Source organism: Balaenoptera physalus (genome assembly GCF_965194825.1).
Source record: "Balaenoptera physalus genome assembly, chromosome: 8".
NCBI lineage: Eukaryota > Metazoa > Chordata > Mammalia > Artiodactyla > Balaenopteridae > Balaenoptera > Balaenoptera physalus.
In genome coordinates this window covers 20,034,676-20,050,205 of record NC_138887.1, presented here as the reverse complement: position 1 = coordinate 20,050,205, position 15,530 = coordinate 20,034,676, and the positions used below count along the sequence as shown (strand labels likewise).

General features: G+C 37.6%; 2 protein-coding genes across 5 annotated transcripts in view; one reads left to right on the top strand and one right to left on the bottom strand.

Annotated features, from left to right (window-relative positions):
• The window catches only part of FBXL13 (F-box and leucine rich repeat protein 13), a 208,574-nt gene that overhangs the window by 118,783 nt on the left and 74,261 nt on the right, over positions 1-15,530 (bottom strand). The window contains exons 8-9 of the mRNA XM_082473917.1: positions 2,591-2,686; positions 2-134 (exon numbers count right to left, since the gene is read on the bottom strand). Of these exons, the coding sequence (XP_082330043.1) occupies positions 2-134; positions 2,591-2,686 (229 nt within the window). The remainder of the gene's footprint in view (position 1; positions 135-2,590; positions 2,687-15,530) is intronic.
• Positions 1-15,530, top strand: part of LRRC17 (leucine rich repeat containing 17) — a 194,138-nt gene that overhangs the window by 104,445 nt on the left and 74,163 nt on the right. For 3 of the 4 annotated variants that reach the window (XR_014266955.1, XR_014266956.1, XR_014266957.1), the window contains exon 6: positions 10,766-10,901. The exons of the other annotated variant lie outside the window; for it this stretch is intronic. The gene's annotated coding sequence lies outside the window, so the exon portion shown is untranslated. The remainder of the gene's footprint in view (positions 1-10,765; positions 10,902-15,530) is intronic. 4 annotated transcript variants of the gene reach the window in all.

Genomic DNA, 15,530 nt, shown 5'->3' with positions numbered 1-15,530 from the left:
CTGACAGATCTCAAAGTTTTCAATCGGAGAACACAACCACAAAAATTCAAGCAAAGCACATTTAGACGCCACCTTTGCAAAGTAGACACTATGTGTTTATCTGTGATTATATTTTTTACTGCGGAAAAATCAATCTAAAAAGGATAAACAAAAACATTAAGAAATGAGAGAGATCTTTTGCATGTAAAACTTTTAAAATATTTTTAAAGCATCAAAGAACTAAAATTTCTTCATCTCACCACTCAATTTATTTTTTTGTTTGGGTTTTTTGTGGTCATTCCCAGGCTTAATTACAAATAGATTTTTTTTTCATGGTCATTCCTAGGTTTAATTAAATACAGATTCCAAATGTCCAGTCCAGGTTGACAGCTGGGAGGGCAGGGGTCTCACATCCACCCCTCAACAGAGTCAACTGTCTTAGAGTGGCCTGGATGCGCCCCTATAATTCCAAGTGAGCCCCAAGGCTTCCCCCTTCTTCAATGTCAGTGAACCCTCCTGGGTTCATCATTAATGTGTGCCTGCTTTTTTCATGAGCACAAACTATACATTGAGTCCTTGACTATGGGAAAGACAATTTAGAGTGTGTGGTCTATACTGGCCTTTTCATAACTCATAATTTGGAGGGGGTAGTTCTAGAGAAAAGGAAAGATGACCTGAGTGTACCTGGCTGATTATATGTAAAATTGAAGATCACAGAGGTTTATGTGAGCTCCAAATGGCCAGGGCTGGTTGATAAACAATAACATAGTATTTTTTAAATTGAAGTATAGTTGATAACAATAACATAGTATTAATACTATCTTTCAGCTAAAAGGTTAAGTATATGAACATCCACTTTCTCATTGCCTTCTGAACAAAACTATTTTTTGTGCTAAAATGTTCGTTATAGTTGTGCCACATTTGAGCACTCACAAATAAAGGAAAAAATAACTGCAAATGAAGGACAACGCATAATTGAGGAAAGAGAAATTTGCTGAACATAAAGCAGCTTAACTTCCTATCCTGGCTTTGTTCTTCACTGCCATATGCTCATATTTTCTTCATCTTTACCCAATGAAGTCTTGGCAGAAGTGCTGGCTTTTTCTGCCAGTTTTCTGCAAGATTTGTCCTGATTTTAATATTGTACATGTTCTTTCTCTTCCAGATCATTTGGATTTATTTATTTTTTTTCTTTATTGCTTTTCCAAAGGAAAAGGTAACACCTAATCTGTCACATAAGTAAGAGATTTATTACTTTAAATCAGTGGTTCTTAGTGTGGTCCTGGGACCAGTAGCATCAGCATCACCCAGGAACTTGTTGGAAATGCAAATTCTCAAGCCCCACCCCAGACCTACTAAGTCAGAAACTCTGGGGGTGGCAACCATCAATCTGTCTTAACAATCCCTTCAGATGATTCTAATGCATTCTAAAGCTTAAGAATCACTGCCTTCAACTAAAAATACATCTAAGACAGGAATACTAAATTTGGTAGCTAAGAGGGGTTAACTAAGACAGAAGCACATTTTCTTATTGCCATTGCTGCATAAGGTGAGAGTAGAGCAGTATAGCCAAGAATGGGATGGTGTTCTGATGAGATGTAAAGATTCTGAGTTGACTTATGGAGCTAGATTCCCTGTACCTTGTCAACTCCTCTTAGTTTCTTTGTCAAAGTTTCTGCAGAATGGCCCCGACCACCTATTCATGGGTCAGTCTGAGCACATGATATCATTTGTCCTCCAGTCAATAGAAATTAAGGAGGGGTGGTGAAGCCAGCTATTTACTGGACTTAGGCGACAAGGAAAATGTTACCACTCCAACATTTGTTGATGGCATAAATGATCACAGTTGTTAAGATTAAAGCAATTATCCAAGAAAAAGAAAAGAAGGGTCATCAGGGATAACACATGCTTATTTTCTGTTGTTGGCTAAGACCTACCACCCAATGTCTCTTTGGAATGAAAAATATAAGCTTGTTCTAGTTTATGAGAATAGTATAAAAATAGTGCAATGACAAGAACAGTACAGAGGCATGAGCCTAGGAGTCCACATTAGAAAATTCCTGAGTGTGTGTGTGTACATGTGCATGAAAATACACTAAGAATTATCAAACAAGCTTTCCTTACAGGTTGTATATTTTAGCCCTATTTCATGCTCAGTAATTTTTTTCCTTTACTCCATATTTTGTGTTGCTTTGTTATATTTTTTGAACCAACAATAATAGCTAATATTTATTGAGTGCTGCCTACACGCCAGGCTCTACAGTAAGCACCTTGCTTGCATTTTCTCAATTTATCTCTGGAGCTCCTTGAGTAAGGCAATGTTAAGCCTAACTCAGATATAATGGACCTTTGTTTCAATCCAAAAATAATATTCGATTTATTTCTACTATTTAAATTAGAATATACTCATATTGAATCTCTTCAAATAACATGTTTTTATCTTGTCCTTCAGGCTTGTGCCTGGACAAAAGAGAAACAAATGCACCTACTTTTTGTGGCCCCATGTTGTGGAGCAGGGAAGAAGGTAGTCCCCATTATAGGTGGCTTTATAGCAGTCTATTCTCCTTTGAGAACTAGAATAAAGACATAGCTTCAGGTCGTGTCTACTTACACCGTTCCACAATGAGCTCATTTGTGTCATCAACAACCAGGAGCGATTAACTTGACCACATATTACCACATCTCTTAAACTGAGGTAGGAGAAAATCTAAACACAAAGAAAAAAATTCACGATTTTGAAAAAATATGTGAATTTTGATCTAACTCTTCAATTTACCATTTTGTGTGAGTGTGTGTGTGTGTGTGTGTTTGTGTTAATAATGGTAATGTAATCCGTATATTGTGGTAGCAGGGGTTTATGTGCTTGAATTTTATCTGAAGGTAGGAATTTTATCTAGAGTTCTAGAACTTATCTGATGATGCCTTTGATATAATGTGATCAAATTGATAGTTGCAGAAGGATGGTGAGGAAGATAGGTAGATTTATTTTATTTTCTGAATGAAAGTGGTATTCTGCTAGAAAGTGAATAATTTCCCTAAATAGTAGCTGGTACTACATAGAAGGCATTCAATAATTATTTGCTGAACTGGATTCTTTTTAAAGTTATAGGATTCCTGGGAAAGATCAATAAACCCACTTTGGCTTCTATTTCTAGAAAAATGGTAGACTAGAAAATCTGGAAATCCTCTGGATACAAAACATCAGTAAATGCTAAAACAAACATTTTAAAAAATATTTCCTTTTTAAATTTTTTAAAATTTCAGCTTTATTGAGGTATATTGACATAAAATTGTAAAATGTACATCATAGTGAGTTGATTTATGTATACATTGTAAAAGGATTCCCCCGTCTAGTTAAATTAAACATATCCAACATCTCACATACTTATCTTTATTTATTTATTTTTATGAGAACATTTCAGTTCTACTCTGTTAGCAAATTTCAATTATACAACACAGTGTTATCAACCATAGTCATTATTTAGTTGACTTTAGATTACTTTTAATCTAAAGTGTATTAGATTATTTATCTCCGTGTATTACTTTAGATTCTCAGACCTTATTTATCTTATAGCTGAAAGTTTATACCCTTTTTCCAAACTCCCTATTTCCCCTACCCCATAATCCCTAATAATCACTTTTCTACTCTCTAAAACAAACATTTGTTTTTAAAAAATAACTGAGTTTTCCAGAAAGCAAGGAAAATATCCAGGGCCCCAGTCTTTGTAAACCCAGACGCACAATAAGATATCCATGCCGTAGCTGCTTAGGATGGGAGAACGGTGGAGGTGATTGCTGCTTTTCATAACAAATAGGTTCAGATTTTACTGGCCATGCAGGGACAGAAAAAGTTACCAGGCTTATACAAAGCTGGAGGTCATAACTGAGTCAGAGAGAGAAAGAGAAGGAGACAGAGAAAGGGAGAGAGAGAAATCCAGGATTATAAAAAAGAGAGATGTAAAAACAAAACAAAAAACTGCTATTGACAAGAGAAAAACTAAAGTACCTAGCCTGGGATGAAAAAAATTTCCCAAAGAATTTGTAACCAAAGACCAGTTATTGTGTGTGTTGGAATTTGAATTTTAATTATTTGTGGGATCTAACTTGAATTTATTAACTTTGTAATTGTATTTGATACATTAACATGAAAAGAGTTTCCAACTTGGTAGTAACTATGGGGCATTTGGCAGAAATAAATACCCTCTCTCTAAAGAAGCACACCCTCAAACCTGGCCTTGTAGAATTCCTACAGATTAAGCCACAACAAAATGAGCTCTCAATAAAAATTACAAAACACAGGAAGGAAAAAAAGTCCAACAAGAGTCAACAACAGAAAAACAATAACTTCATGAATAAAATTGTCAGTAATCATGAAAACATTAAGGTGATGAAGACAAAAAAATTCTTGAGAAAAGCTATTGTTGAAAGAGGACTGGGAAGATTTATAAAGAAACCAAATAAAATTAATGGCAATTAAAAACATAATGATTGAAACTAAAAACTCAACAGATGAGTTAAATAGCAGAAGAAACCCAGCTAATACAAGAAATCGCAAACTGGATTATGTATAATGAAATTACACAGGATAAAGCACAGAGAGATAAAGAGATGGAAAATATAAAGGAGGTTAAGAGACACATTATATAACATAAAAAGGTCCAATATTCTATATATCTTTATAGAATTTCCAGAAGGAAGGAACAGAGCGAATGGAATCAAAGCAAAACTCAAAAATATTACAGGCAAAAATGCTTTAGAACTGATGAAAAGCAACAATTCTCAGATTTAAGAAGCACAAGAAATCCCAAACAGGATAATCAAGATACCATGGGTTTGTAGTGAAATTGCAAAAGGCCATAAGCAAAGGAAAACCTTAAATGCAACCGGAGACAGATTACCTACAAAAGAATGTCACTTAGCAGTCGCAGAAAGCATAGTCAGCAGAAAATACTTACCAATCTCAGATACCACATGCAAGTAAATTACAACTCAAGGATGAGTATTAAGTAAAGACACTCTACGACAAAGACTGAGAGTTTGCCTCCAATAGACCCATCACAAAACAACTTCTAAAGGACATTGAAATCAGAGGAAAGGAGTGAGATGAAATAGTAATGATGGGCAAAGAAATTTAATAAGCATAAGGGTAAACCCAGCAACCTTATAAAAACATAAGGATGATGACACGTGGGAGTACAAAAAACAAGGGACAAAACCACTAGAATATATTCATATTCTAAGACTGGAGAAAGTAATCAGAGATAAAATATTCTAAATTCCATTAATTAGTCAGGAAGAAAGTATAGCTATTAATTTACTTTAGGCTTTATTAAGGTAAATGCACATGTCAAAAATATTTAAGAGAAGCCATCGAAATAGTGGAAATACAATGGATATCTTCTAACACATGAAAATGGGGACAAGGGGGTAGCTTTTAAAATTCAGTAAATAAAGGCAGGAAAGGACAAAACGGAAGCACATAAAAGAGAATAAATAGTATAAAATAAGATGAGAAAAATGGATCTAAGTATATCTAGTAATAATAAATTTAACAAAATTCACTGCTTGGAAGACAAAGATTATCCCTAATAATGTTTTTGCTTTAAAGTTTTCCCCTCTGATATCAATATAGCTATCAAATTTCCTTTCAGTTGTGTTCATCTTGTTCAGTATTGTATTTTAGGTGGATTTTTAAAATTTATTTGATAAAGAGGGTCACTACATTATAATTAAAGAAAACAATTCAAATAATTTACTAAAGATATATAACAATTCTAAATGAAAGTATCCAGTAGTATAGCTGCAAAGATGCAAGGAGAAATTGACAAATCCACAATCATGATGAAAGATTATATCAAAATTCTCAATTGTTGATAAATCAGTGTGAGTAAGTAAAAATCCTTCCTGGATTCCTCAGTGCTCCTGTAAAAAGCTCTAGCCTCTGGAGACAGAAATCTATATGATAAAAAGGTAATGTTTTGTCTTCACTTCCTCTATAAACATTTTACTTTCCACATACTATGGAGATTAGATCTGTAGCTATCTGTTTAACTTCTCTGATCTAAAAGGATAATAAAACTTCTCTTGTCTCCCCAAGAAGGTCAAATGTGTATAATCTGGCCTAGTTCCCTAGGTCAAGCTCCCGAGATGTCAGGAAGATCCCTAATAATTTACATTCAAGGAGATATGTGTCCCAGGACCTGGAAGACATCTATAGATAATAAACGCTAGAGACACTGGTGCTTATCTGGCCCTTGGAGAGATGTATTTACAAGCAGTCCTACCTCCCTCTTTTACTTACAAGGACCCTTGTGATTACATTGGATCCACCCAGATAAACAAGGATAATCTCACCATCTCAAGATCTTTAACTTGAGTCTGCAAAGACTCTTGCCATGTATTCACAGGTTCTGAGGATTGGGGGAGGGGGGGCATGTAGCACGGGGGACTATTATTCTGCCTATCAAACGATGTAAGGAAATGATAAACACTAAATTTAAGAGAGCAGTTACTTTTTTTTTTTTTTTAATCTTTATTGGAGTATAATTGCTTTACAATGTTGTGTTCATTTCTGCTGTATCACAAAGTGAGTCAGCTATACATATACATATATCCCCATATCTCCTCCCTCTTGCGTCTCCCTCCCACCCCCACCATCCCACCCCTCTAGGTGGTCACAAAGCACCAAGCTGATCTCCCTGTGCTATGTGGCTGCTTCCCACTAGCTATCTATTTTACATTTGGTAGTGTATATATGTCCATGCCACTCTCTCACTTCATCCCAGCTTACCCTTCCCCCTCTCTGTGTCCTCAAGTCCATTCTTTACATCTGTGTCTTTATTCCTGTCCTGCCCCTATGTTCTCCAGAACCTTTTTTTTTTTTTTTTTTTTAGATTCCATATATATGTGTTAGCATGCAGTATTTGTTTTTCTCTTTCTGACTTACTCTGTATGACAGGCTCTAGGTCCATCCACCTCACTACAAATAACTTAATTTCATTTCTTTTTATGGCTGAGTAATACTCCATCGTATATATGTGCCACATCTTCTTTATCCATTCTTCTGTCGATGGACACTTAGGTTGCTTCCATGTCCTGGCTATTGTAAATAGAGCTGCAATGAACATTGTGGTACATGACTCTTTTTGAATTATGGTCTTCTCAGGGTATATGCCCAGTACTGGGATTGCTAGGTCATATGGTAGTTCTATTTTTAGCTTTTTAAGGAACCTCCATACTGTTCTCCATAGTGGCTGTATCAATTTACATTCCCACCAACAGTGCAAGAGAGTTCCCTTTTCTCCACACCCTCTCCAGCATTTACTGTTTGTAGATTTTTTTGATGATGGCCATTCTGACAGGTGTGAGGTGATACCTCACTGTAGTTTTGATTTGCATTTCTCTAATGATTAGTGATGTTGAGCATCCTTTCATGTGTTTGTTGGCAATCTGTATATCTTCTTTGGAGAAATGTCTATTTAGGTCTTCTGCCCATTTTTGGATTGGGTTGTTTTTTTGATATGGAGCTGCATGAGCTGCTGCTGCTTGTATATTTTGGAGATTAATCCTTTGTCAGTTGCTTCGTTTGCAAATATTTTCTTCCATTCTGAGGGTTGTCTTTTTGTCTTGTTTATGGTTTCGTTTGCTGTGCAAAAGCTTTTAAGTTTCATTAGGTCTCATTTGTTTATTTTTGTTTTTATTTCCATTGCTCTAGGAGGTGGGTCAAGAAGGATCTTGGTGTGATTTATGTCATAGAGTGTTCTGCCTATGTTTTCCTCTAAGAGTTTTATAGTATCTGGCCTTATATTTAGGTCTTTAATCCATTTTGAGTTTATTTTTGTGTATGGTGTTTAAGAGAGCAGTTACTTCTGAGGGAGGGGGGAAAATGCAGTTAGAGAGGCTTTAATTGTATTTGTTAAGTTTTATTTCTTAAACTGAGTAGTGATTACACAGGTGTTCATTATATTTCTTTGCATGCCTAAAATATTTTATTTTAAAAACCTCACTTTTGAATAAAGTACCTAGGAATAAATTTAACTAAGGAGGTGGAAGACTAGTACACTGAAATTTCTTTCTTTACTGAAAGAAATTAAAGAAGACCTAAATAAATGGAAAAATATCCCAAGTTAATAGATTAGAAGACATAACAACAATAACAATAAAAGAAATTTAATCAGACTTTGAAATCTGCCTATGAATAAACACCAAAAACAAACAAACAAACCCACAGGCTCAAAGAGTTTACAAGACTATTCTATCAAATATCCAAGGAATAGGTAATACTAACATGAATAATATTAAGATGTCAGTACTACCCAAAGTGATCTACAAATTCAGTATAATCCCTATCAAAATGCCAGTGGTCCTTTTTTTTTCCCAGAAACACAGAAAAGCCAATCCTCAAATTCATATGGAATTACAAGGGGCCCCAAGTAGCTAAAACAATTTTGAAAAAGAAAATCAAATTTAAAGGAGACATACTTCTCCATTTTAAAACTTATTCCAAAGCTACAGTAATCAAAACTGCATGGTACTGGCATAAGGATAGGTAAATAGACTGTTGTAGTAGAATTAAGAGTATAAGAATAAACCAATACATCTATGGTCAATTGATTTTTGCAAGGATGCCAAGAACATTCAATGTGGCGGGAACAGTCTCTTCAACAAACAGTGCTGGGACAACTGGATATCAAAATGCAGAAGAATAAATTTTGGACCTCCTACCTCACATCATACACAAGATTTACTCAAAATGGATCAATAACCTAAATATAAGGCTAAAATCTATAAAACTCTTAGAAGAGAACATAGGGGTAAATCTCCATGACCTTGGGCTTGGCAATGGACTCTTAGATATGACAACAAAAGCATGAGCAATAAAGGAAAAAATAAATTAGGATTCATCAAAGTTTAAAACTTCTGTGCATCAAATGACTTTATCAGAAAGTAAAAACTCTACCTTTTGTCTGTATGTGCTGCAAAGGGAAAAATGTGCCACAAATTAAGTCAGTCATTGAAATAGCCTAGAAGTACTGGAAAGGTATTATGGTCAATTGGATGGCCTGAAAAGTGTACCTGTACAGTTTTGCACATATACTATACTTGAGGAAGTATTATAATAGACAGGGTTTATGCCCAGGGGTAAAAGCAACCTAGAAAAGAGAAGTAGCAGCACAGAATAGCAGTAAAAGTGTAGGGCCAAATTTCTGAGACTGTAAGCAATGTGAGAACAAGTGACTTGTGTTAGAGTTGGGTAAGAACAACTTGGAGTAAGAGGGGGCCAGAAAGCAAAGCCCTAAGGGTAGCAAACTGTAATAGAACTAATGAAGACATAAAGTCACTGAAGAGAGCACCTCTGAGTCTCCTCAACACACAAGGCAATGGACACGCCACTGCTCAGGGTGGATTGAGCCTTTATTCCAGAGTCACTGCTACTCCTTGGAAGGTTACTGTCTTAGTTTCCCAAGGCTGCTGTAACAAATTATCACAAACTGTGTGGCTTAAAACAACAGAAAAGGGGGCTTCCCTGGTGGCGCAGTGGTTGAGAATCTGCCTGTCAATGCAGGGGACACGGGTTCGAACCCTGGTCTGGGAAGATCCCACATGCTGCAGAGCAGCTAGGCCCGTGAGCCACAATTACTGAGCCTGCGCGTCTGGAGCCTGTGCTCCGCAACAAGAGAGGCCACGATAGTGAGAGGCCCACGCACCGCGATGAAGAGTGGCCCCCGCTTGCCACAACTAGAGAGGGCCCTCGCACAGAAACAAAGACCCAACACAGCCATAAATAAATAAATTAATTTAATTTAATTTAATTAAGAAAAAAAAACAGAAAAGGGTACAAGTCTGAAATCACAGTGTTGGCAGGGCCGCGCTCCCTCTGAAGGCTCTAGAGGTGGCTCCCTCCTTGCCTCTTTCTAGCTTCTGCTGTTTGCTGGCATTCCTTGGCATTCCTTGGCTTGTAGCTACATTACTCCAATCTTTTTCACATGGCTTTCTTTCCTCCTGTGTGTTTCTGTGTATCTAAATCTCCCTCTCCTTTCTTGTATGAAGAAACCAGTCATTAGGTTTAAGACCCACCCTAATCCAGTGTGATGTTATCTTAGCTAATTACATCTATTTTCAAACAAGGTCACATTCTAAGGCTCTGGTTGGACATGAATTTTGGAGCAATACTACTCATTTCAATTACCTAACTTCCCTGAATCCATTTCCACATCTGCAAAATGAGGGTCTTTGATGAGATAATCTCCCAAAGCCTCTTCCATACTGAAAATTTTATGATTACTGTTGTGATTCATGGCCAGATAGTTAAAACTAGACTTCCAATTGTATTGCCATTGTGTGATCTTTAATGTTAAGTTTAAAAGGTTTATTTTTCCCATATCATGTAATTAAATTACTTTTAAATGAGAATTCTAACAGAATATTATTTATAACCAAAAGAAAGTCCATTTCTAACTGGATTGTACCCATCATCCAGGTGCAAAAATGGAGACAGACTTTTATATGAAAGGCATTCCTGCATTCTTGTCTACCTAGTAGAAAAGCAAGGGGCTAATAGAAAAAGACCATATAATGCCATTTCCAATATGTGGTATTAATTTATTCACTAGTTCATTTAACACTTATTGTTAAGCACCTGCTCTATGACAATCATACCTCACTAATTCTATAGAACATTACCCAGAAATATTTAAGAGGCAGGTTTTCCACATCTCAGTGTGGAATAAATTTTTGTAAAGAATTTAAGTGCAATTACCATAAACTTACACTTTCTCCTGGGGAGTCATGCCATTGTTGTGCAATATATATTGAGAGTTCTAAAACATTCATGTGCGTTTACACTTGGAAAAATGGAAAATAACTCCACAAGGAACAGGGGCTGTTGCCAACATGGAAACCTGGGAAGAACATCAGGGCAGGTAAGTGTGGATTTCTAATTCAATTCCATAGAAAATTACTGTGTGGTTATTCTATGCAAGGGATTCTAACAACAACAGCAAAAAAACCTGACAAGATGTGACAGAGAATAAAAGGCGAAGTTTTAAGAAAACTTAATACCATGAAACTATATATAAGTATCAAGTATGAGGCTATTCAGTCTTCCTATTTAATATGTATCAGTCAGTACCCACTATGTGCCAGGTGGAGTTGGGATCTTTAGGAGAGGAAAGAACACCTAGTGGTCGTGAAAACATAGTGAGGTGAGCTAGAGAAATGAAAGCCCATATCACAAGGGAATTGGAGGGATGTAACAAAGAAGACAAAATAGGAGAGAAGAACTTTGCACCCCTAGTAGGGGGAGAACAAAAGAAAAAGAATTCACAAGTTCAAGGAAGCCTGCTCTGCCCCCTAAGCAGTCAAAACAGGTGCTGGTGGTATATGATCCCAGCTAAGGAATATGGCAGCAGCTGGAAGAAGAGTCTACCTAGAGTCTGAGACCTTTCACACTTAATGCCCCCTCCTCACTCCTCCTGACTCACGTGGTAATGAGTGACACTTGCAAGAGACCAGGAATGGTTCCTGGGATGGGAGACTATGAAATGTTGACAGTAAGCTGAAGCACCAGGTGTACAACAGATATTTTCATTTTGACCTCAAATGATAGAACTAGCATCCCTGGGAGGAAATCAACAGCTGACAGATTTCAGCTTTACGTAAGGAAAGTCCTCTAGGCTAGTCCCTTCTAGCACAAAGACTCTATGATTTTAGGATTTTGTAATTCTCTGCTCTCCCAAGCAAGCAAGTTCCAAAAGAAAAGAATGTTATAATGGTCATGGTGAGAATTAAATATATTCTCTAACCCTCTGTGGTGTTCGATTGGTATTGGAACACATATCGGCACGTGTTCCACATAAGAGCAGGGAGAAGGATCAAGGAAGAGCTAAAATGAAATGGGCTGACTAGGAAGGATGTCTGCTCACTGACTATGATAGAACATTGAGTGTGTTACCGAGGAGATACTGTTGGAAGAGATGAACTTTAAGTTCCTCGTAGACAAAGATTCTATTATTCTAAGATTTTGTAATTCCTTGCTTTCCAAGACAAGCCAGCTCTTAAAAAAAAAAGAACTTCATGAGAATTAAATCTATTCTCTAGTAACACCAGCACTCCCTACTTATTTGTTAGATTGCCTGGATAGTAATGCATTTCATGTGGGAGTTCTTGCTGTAAGCACAGTGGAAACCAAACAAAAATAAGTCCAGACACTATTGGCACTGTAGGGGAAAAATGTTACAATATTAATCTTCTAAATCAGACACGATTTATGCATCACAGAATTATGCGACAGTGTGCACCATCAAATAACTGTAGCAATGCCTCCTGAGCAACTGTATAGCACTCGGTTTACAAAATGCTGTAACGTGCATGCTGGCCAAGTCATTCTGCAAGGCCTGTATATTCAAGTTGCTTGGTAAAGCTGAAGAGGGATTCCCTTCAGGTCAACATATCTGTATTTCTTGAGGTTTATACAAGAGAAAAAGTAGAAATGAGAAAAACATGCCTGTGAAAGATTGATTTCCACTAAGCTAAGTCAGGTACCACTCACTGGTACCTCTATCCAATGACTGAGTAGGTGAGTCTGTTAGTGAGCTCTAAACCAAGAGACCATACCTCAAAGCTGAAGAAATGGAAAAGATCCTTTCTCTTGATGGAAATAAGATATAATAAAAATTAAAGGTTCAGTTTTGGTCCATTACACATAATGTGCCAAAGCCTATATCACAACCTTCAGGTAGGCCTGGTCCTCTGCCCGGGAATAAAAGAACGATGGAGGGATGTGAAAACCCAAACCCTTCCTCTTTCTAAACCTATTAGGTGGGACTAACACAGTAGGCCTCTGAGTGGAATGTGAGTAATAGCCGCTCCCAGAGGAGGGTGTCCACTTAGGAAGGCTACCCAGTGCGGATGTTTGAGCTTCAGTGGGGGAGGCGGGCATCCAAGTGAGTCAGGTGTGAGGGGTGAGGGCATGGTGTCGGAGGTGGGGCACCAACAGCATGAGGAAGCTGGCCTGGCACAGGGCTTAGAGCCCAAGTGCACAGGAAAGTGATCTAGTCAAGCAATGGGGACCCCAGGAGAGATAAGGCAGGTGGTCACCCTGGGGGGTTGGGGGGGAGATGGAGCTTAGTGGTGTGAGAAGCACATCGATTCTTGAGACGAGGGACTGGCCTGTGTGGAATGTCAGAACCAGAGGAGTGTAAGGAGGGTGGTACTTGCACAGGAAAGGAGGCCGTGACGGTAGGAGATTGGTACATATGGGGAAGAGGTGGATAGATCAACTTAAAAGGCTAGGAAATTGGGAGCCAGGTTTCTCCCTCTAGGAGAAGGTAGTTATGAGTGTGGAAAGGAAGAAAACTAGAATGAACCCTGTGGTGTTACACTGGAATTGGGTATTGGTGGGAAATCATGGTTTTCGATTATACACAACTAGATAAATAGGGGAGGCTAGAAGCAGGAGAATCATCCCCTGAAGCTCATGCAGAGTGGACTCTTGAACCAAATCAAGGTTCTGTTAACAAGAAAGAGGGGAGGGATTGACTATTCAGCAGCAAACATCTTGCCAGTCCACCACCCAACAGATCATCAAAGTAGGGAGCAAACACCTTTAGCTTCAGGACGCTTTCACCACCTCTTTGATTTCCTGGGTCTTACTCACTAACCTATAGTATTTCTAGGTTATTGCTAGACCAGGGGTCAGCAAACATTTTCTAAAAAGGGCCAAAGAGTAAATATTTTGACTTTGTGGGCCAAGAGGAAATGTCCTCAACTCACTGAACAACAAATCACCAAAAGATGAATGGTCTTTTTTATTTAACATCTGAAAATGTAAAAACTATTTTTAGTTAGAAACTCATACAAAAATAGGTGGTGGTGGGCAGGTTTGTCCCATAGGCCACAGTTTGCCACCCTTGCTGTAGACCATCCCCATCCTCAGCACTCCCAAGATGGGCCCAGCTTGGTGGGTCTTCTGGGACTTAACCTAAAAGAGCTATGGCATCTGCAAGATCCCTTGGGGCAAGCCAACTTCTTAACCCTATTTGTTTCTTGTCACCCCTGTCCTGAGGGCAACCTGTGTCCTGGTTAATCAGAACAAATAGAGCCAAATTTAGGGACAAGAAATGAAAAATCCCCAAAGATCTTTTTTGGCAACACTGCTTTGCCTCAAAAGGGCCAGTTTTCACAATTCCCAGAGATTAAAAATAGAGTTCTGTTAGAATGTGAATATATTTAAACATTCACTAGTAATCGAGGTCATCATTAGGCAGCTTAGGCATAAGTGCTTTTAAATGTCAGAATAAACCTCTTGGGTCCATTCCACCATTGACTGTCTACCAGTAGGATTGTTTAGTATTGGTTTAGTATTGGTAGGCTCATTCGCAAACATTATAGCTCACATCAGCTTTATCCCCATTATACAAATCAGGAAACTGAAGGTCAAAGAGATTAAATTACATGCTGTAGGTTACACAATGTCTCAGTCAGCTCAGGCTACTATAACAAAATACCATAGACTGAGTGGCTTGAACAACAGACATTTATTTCTCACAGTTCTGGAGGCTGGGAAGTCCAGTATCAAAGCACTGGCAGATTTGGTTCTTGGTAAGGGCTTTTTTCCTGGCTTGTAGACAACTGCCTTCTTGTTGTGTCCTCACATGGTAAAGAAAGGAAGCTCTGGTGTCTCTTCCTCTTCTTCTAAGGGCAGCAATCCCATTATGGGGCATCTACCCTCATGACCTCTTCTAAACCTAATTATCTCCCCAAGATCCTACTTCCTAACCATCTCATTGGGAGTTAATACTTCAACGTATGAATTTGGTAGGGGCACAAACATTCAGTCCATAACACACAGTTATCCAGAGCTCAGATTCATACTTTGATTTTCTAAATTTAGGATTCATTTCCCTACACAATTTCCGCTGAAACTTTACCCCATTCTAGAATGATATATTGTTCTCACCTGACTGCCACCTGCCTAGAATAGAATGAGTCATAAAACACCTTTCAGCATAAATTTTAATCCTCACCATATAACCTCTATTTTGAATATTTTTCCAAAGCCTCATAATTATTGGACATTTTCCAATCATAAACTACTTGACAGTATGAAAAGACTTTCATCATTTTTCTGACAAATTCTCCTAAGAGATATTTGTGTCAAAATTCTGCAAACACCCATTTACTTGAAGAAAAAATTTGTTTGAAAGTAAACCTCAATTGTTTAATGAAGTCATTCTCCTCATCCAAAATCAAAATGGAACTTTTACCAGTACAAGGTCAAGAGTTTTCTGTTCCCTGTTTAAACTAACCATTCCTTTTTGCACAACATCTAATGTCAAAAAATATAACAACACTTTCCCTTCCAAACAGAGGAAAATTTAACCATATCCCATTAGAAATAGAACTCCCAAGAGTAGAACACTTAACAATTAATCTGCTTCCATGGCTAAATTGCATGTTCTATTTAAACTTAATCTTTAAAAAATTTAAATATTATTTCAGTTCCTGGACCATTCGTAGCAACTATCTTGTTCTGCTTACCCAAAGTAGGA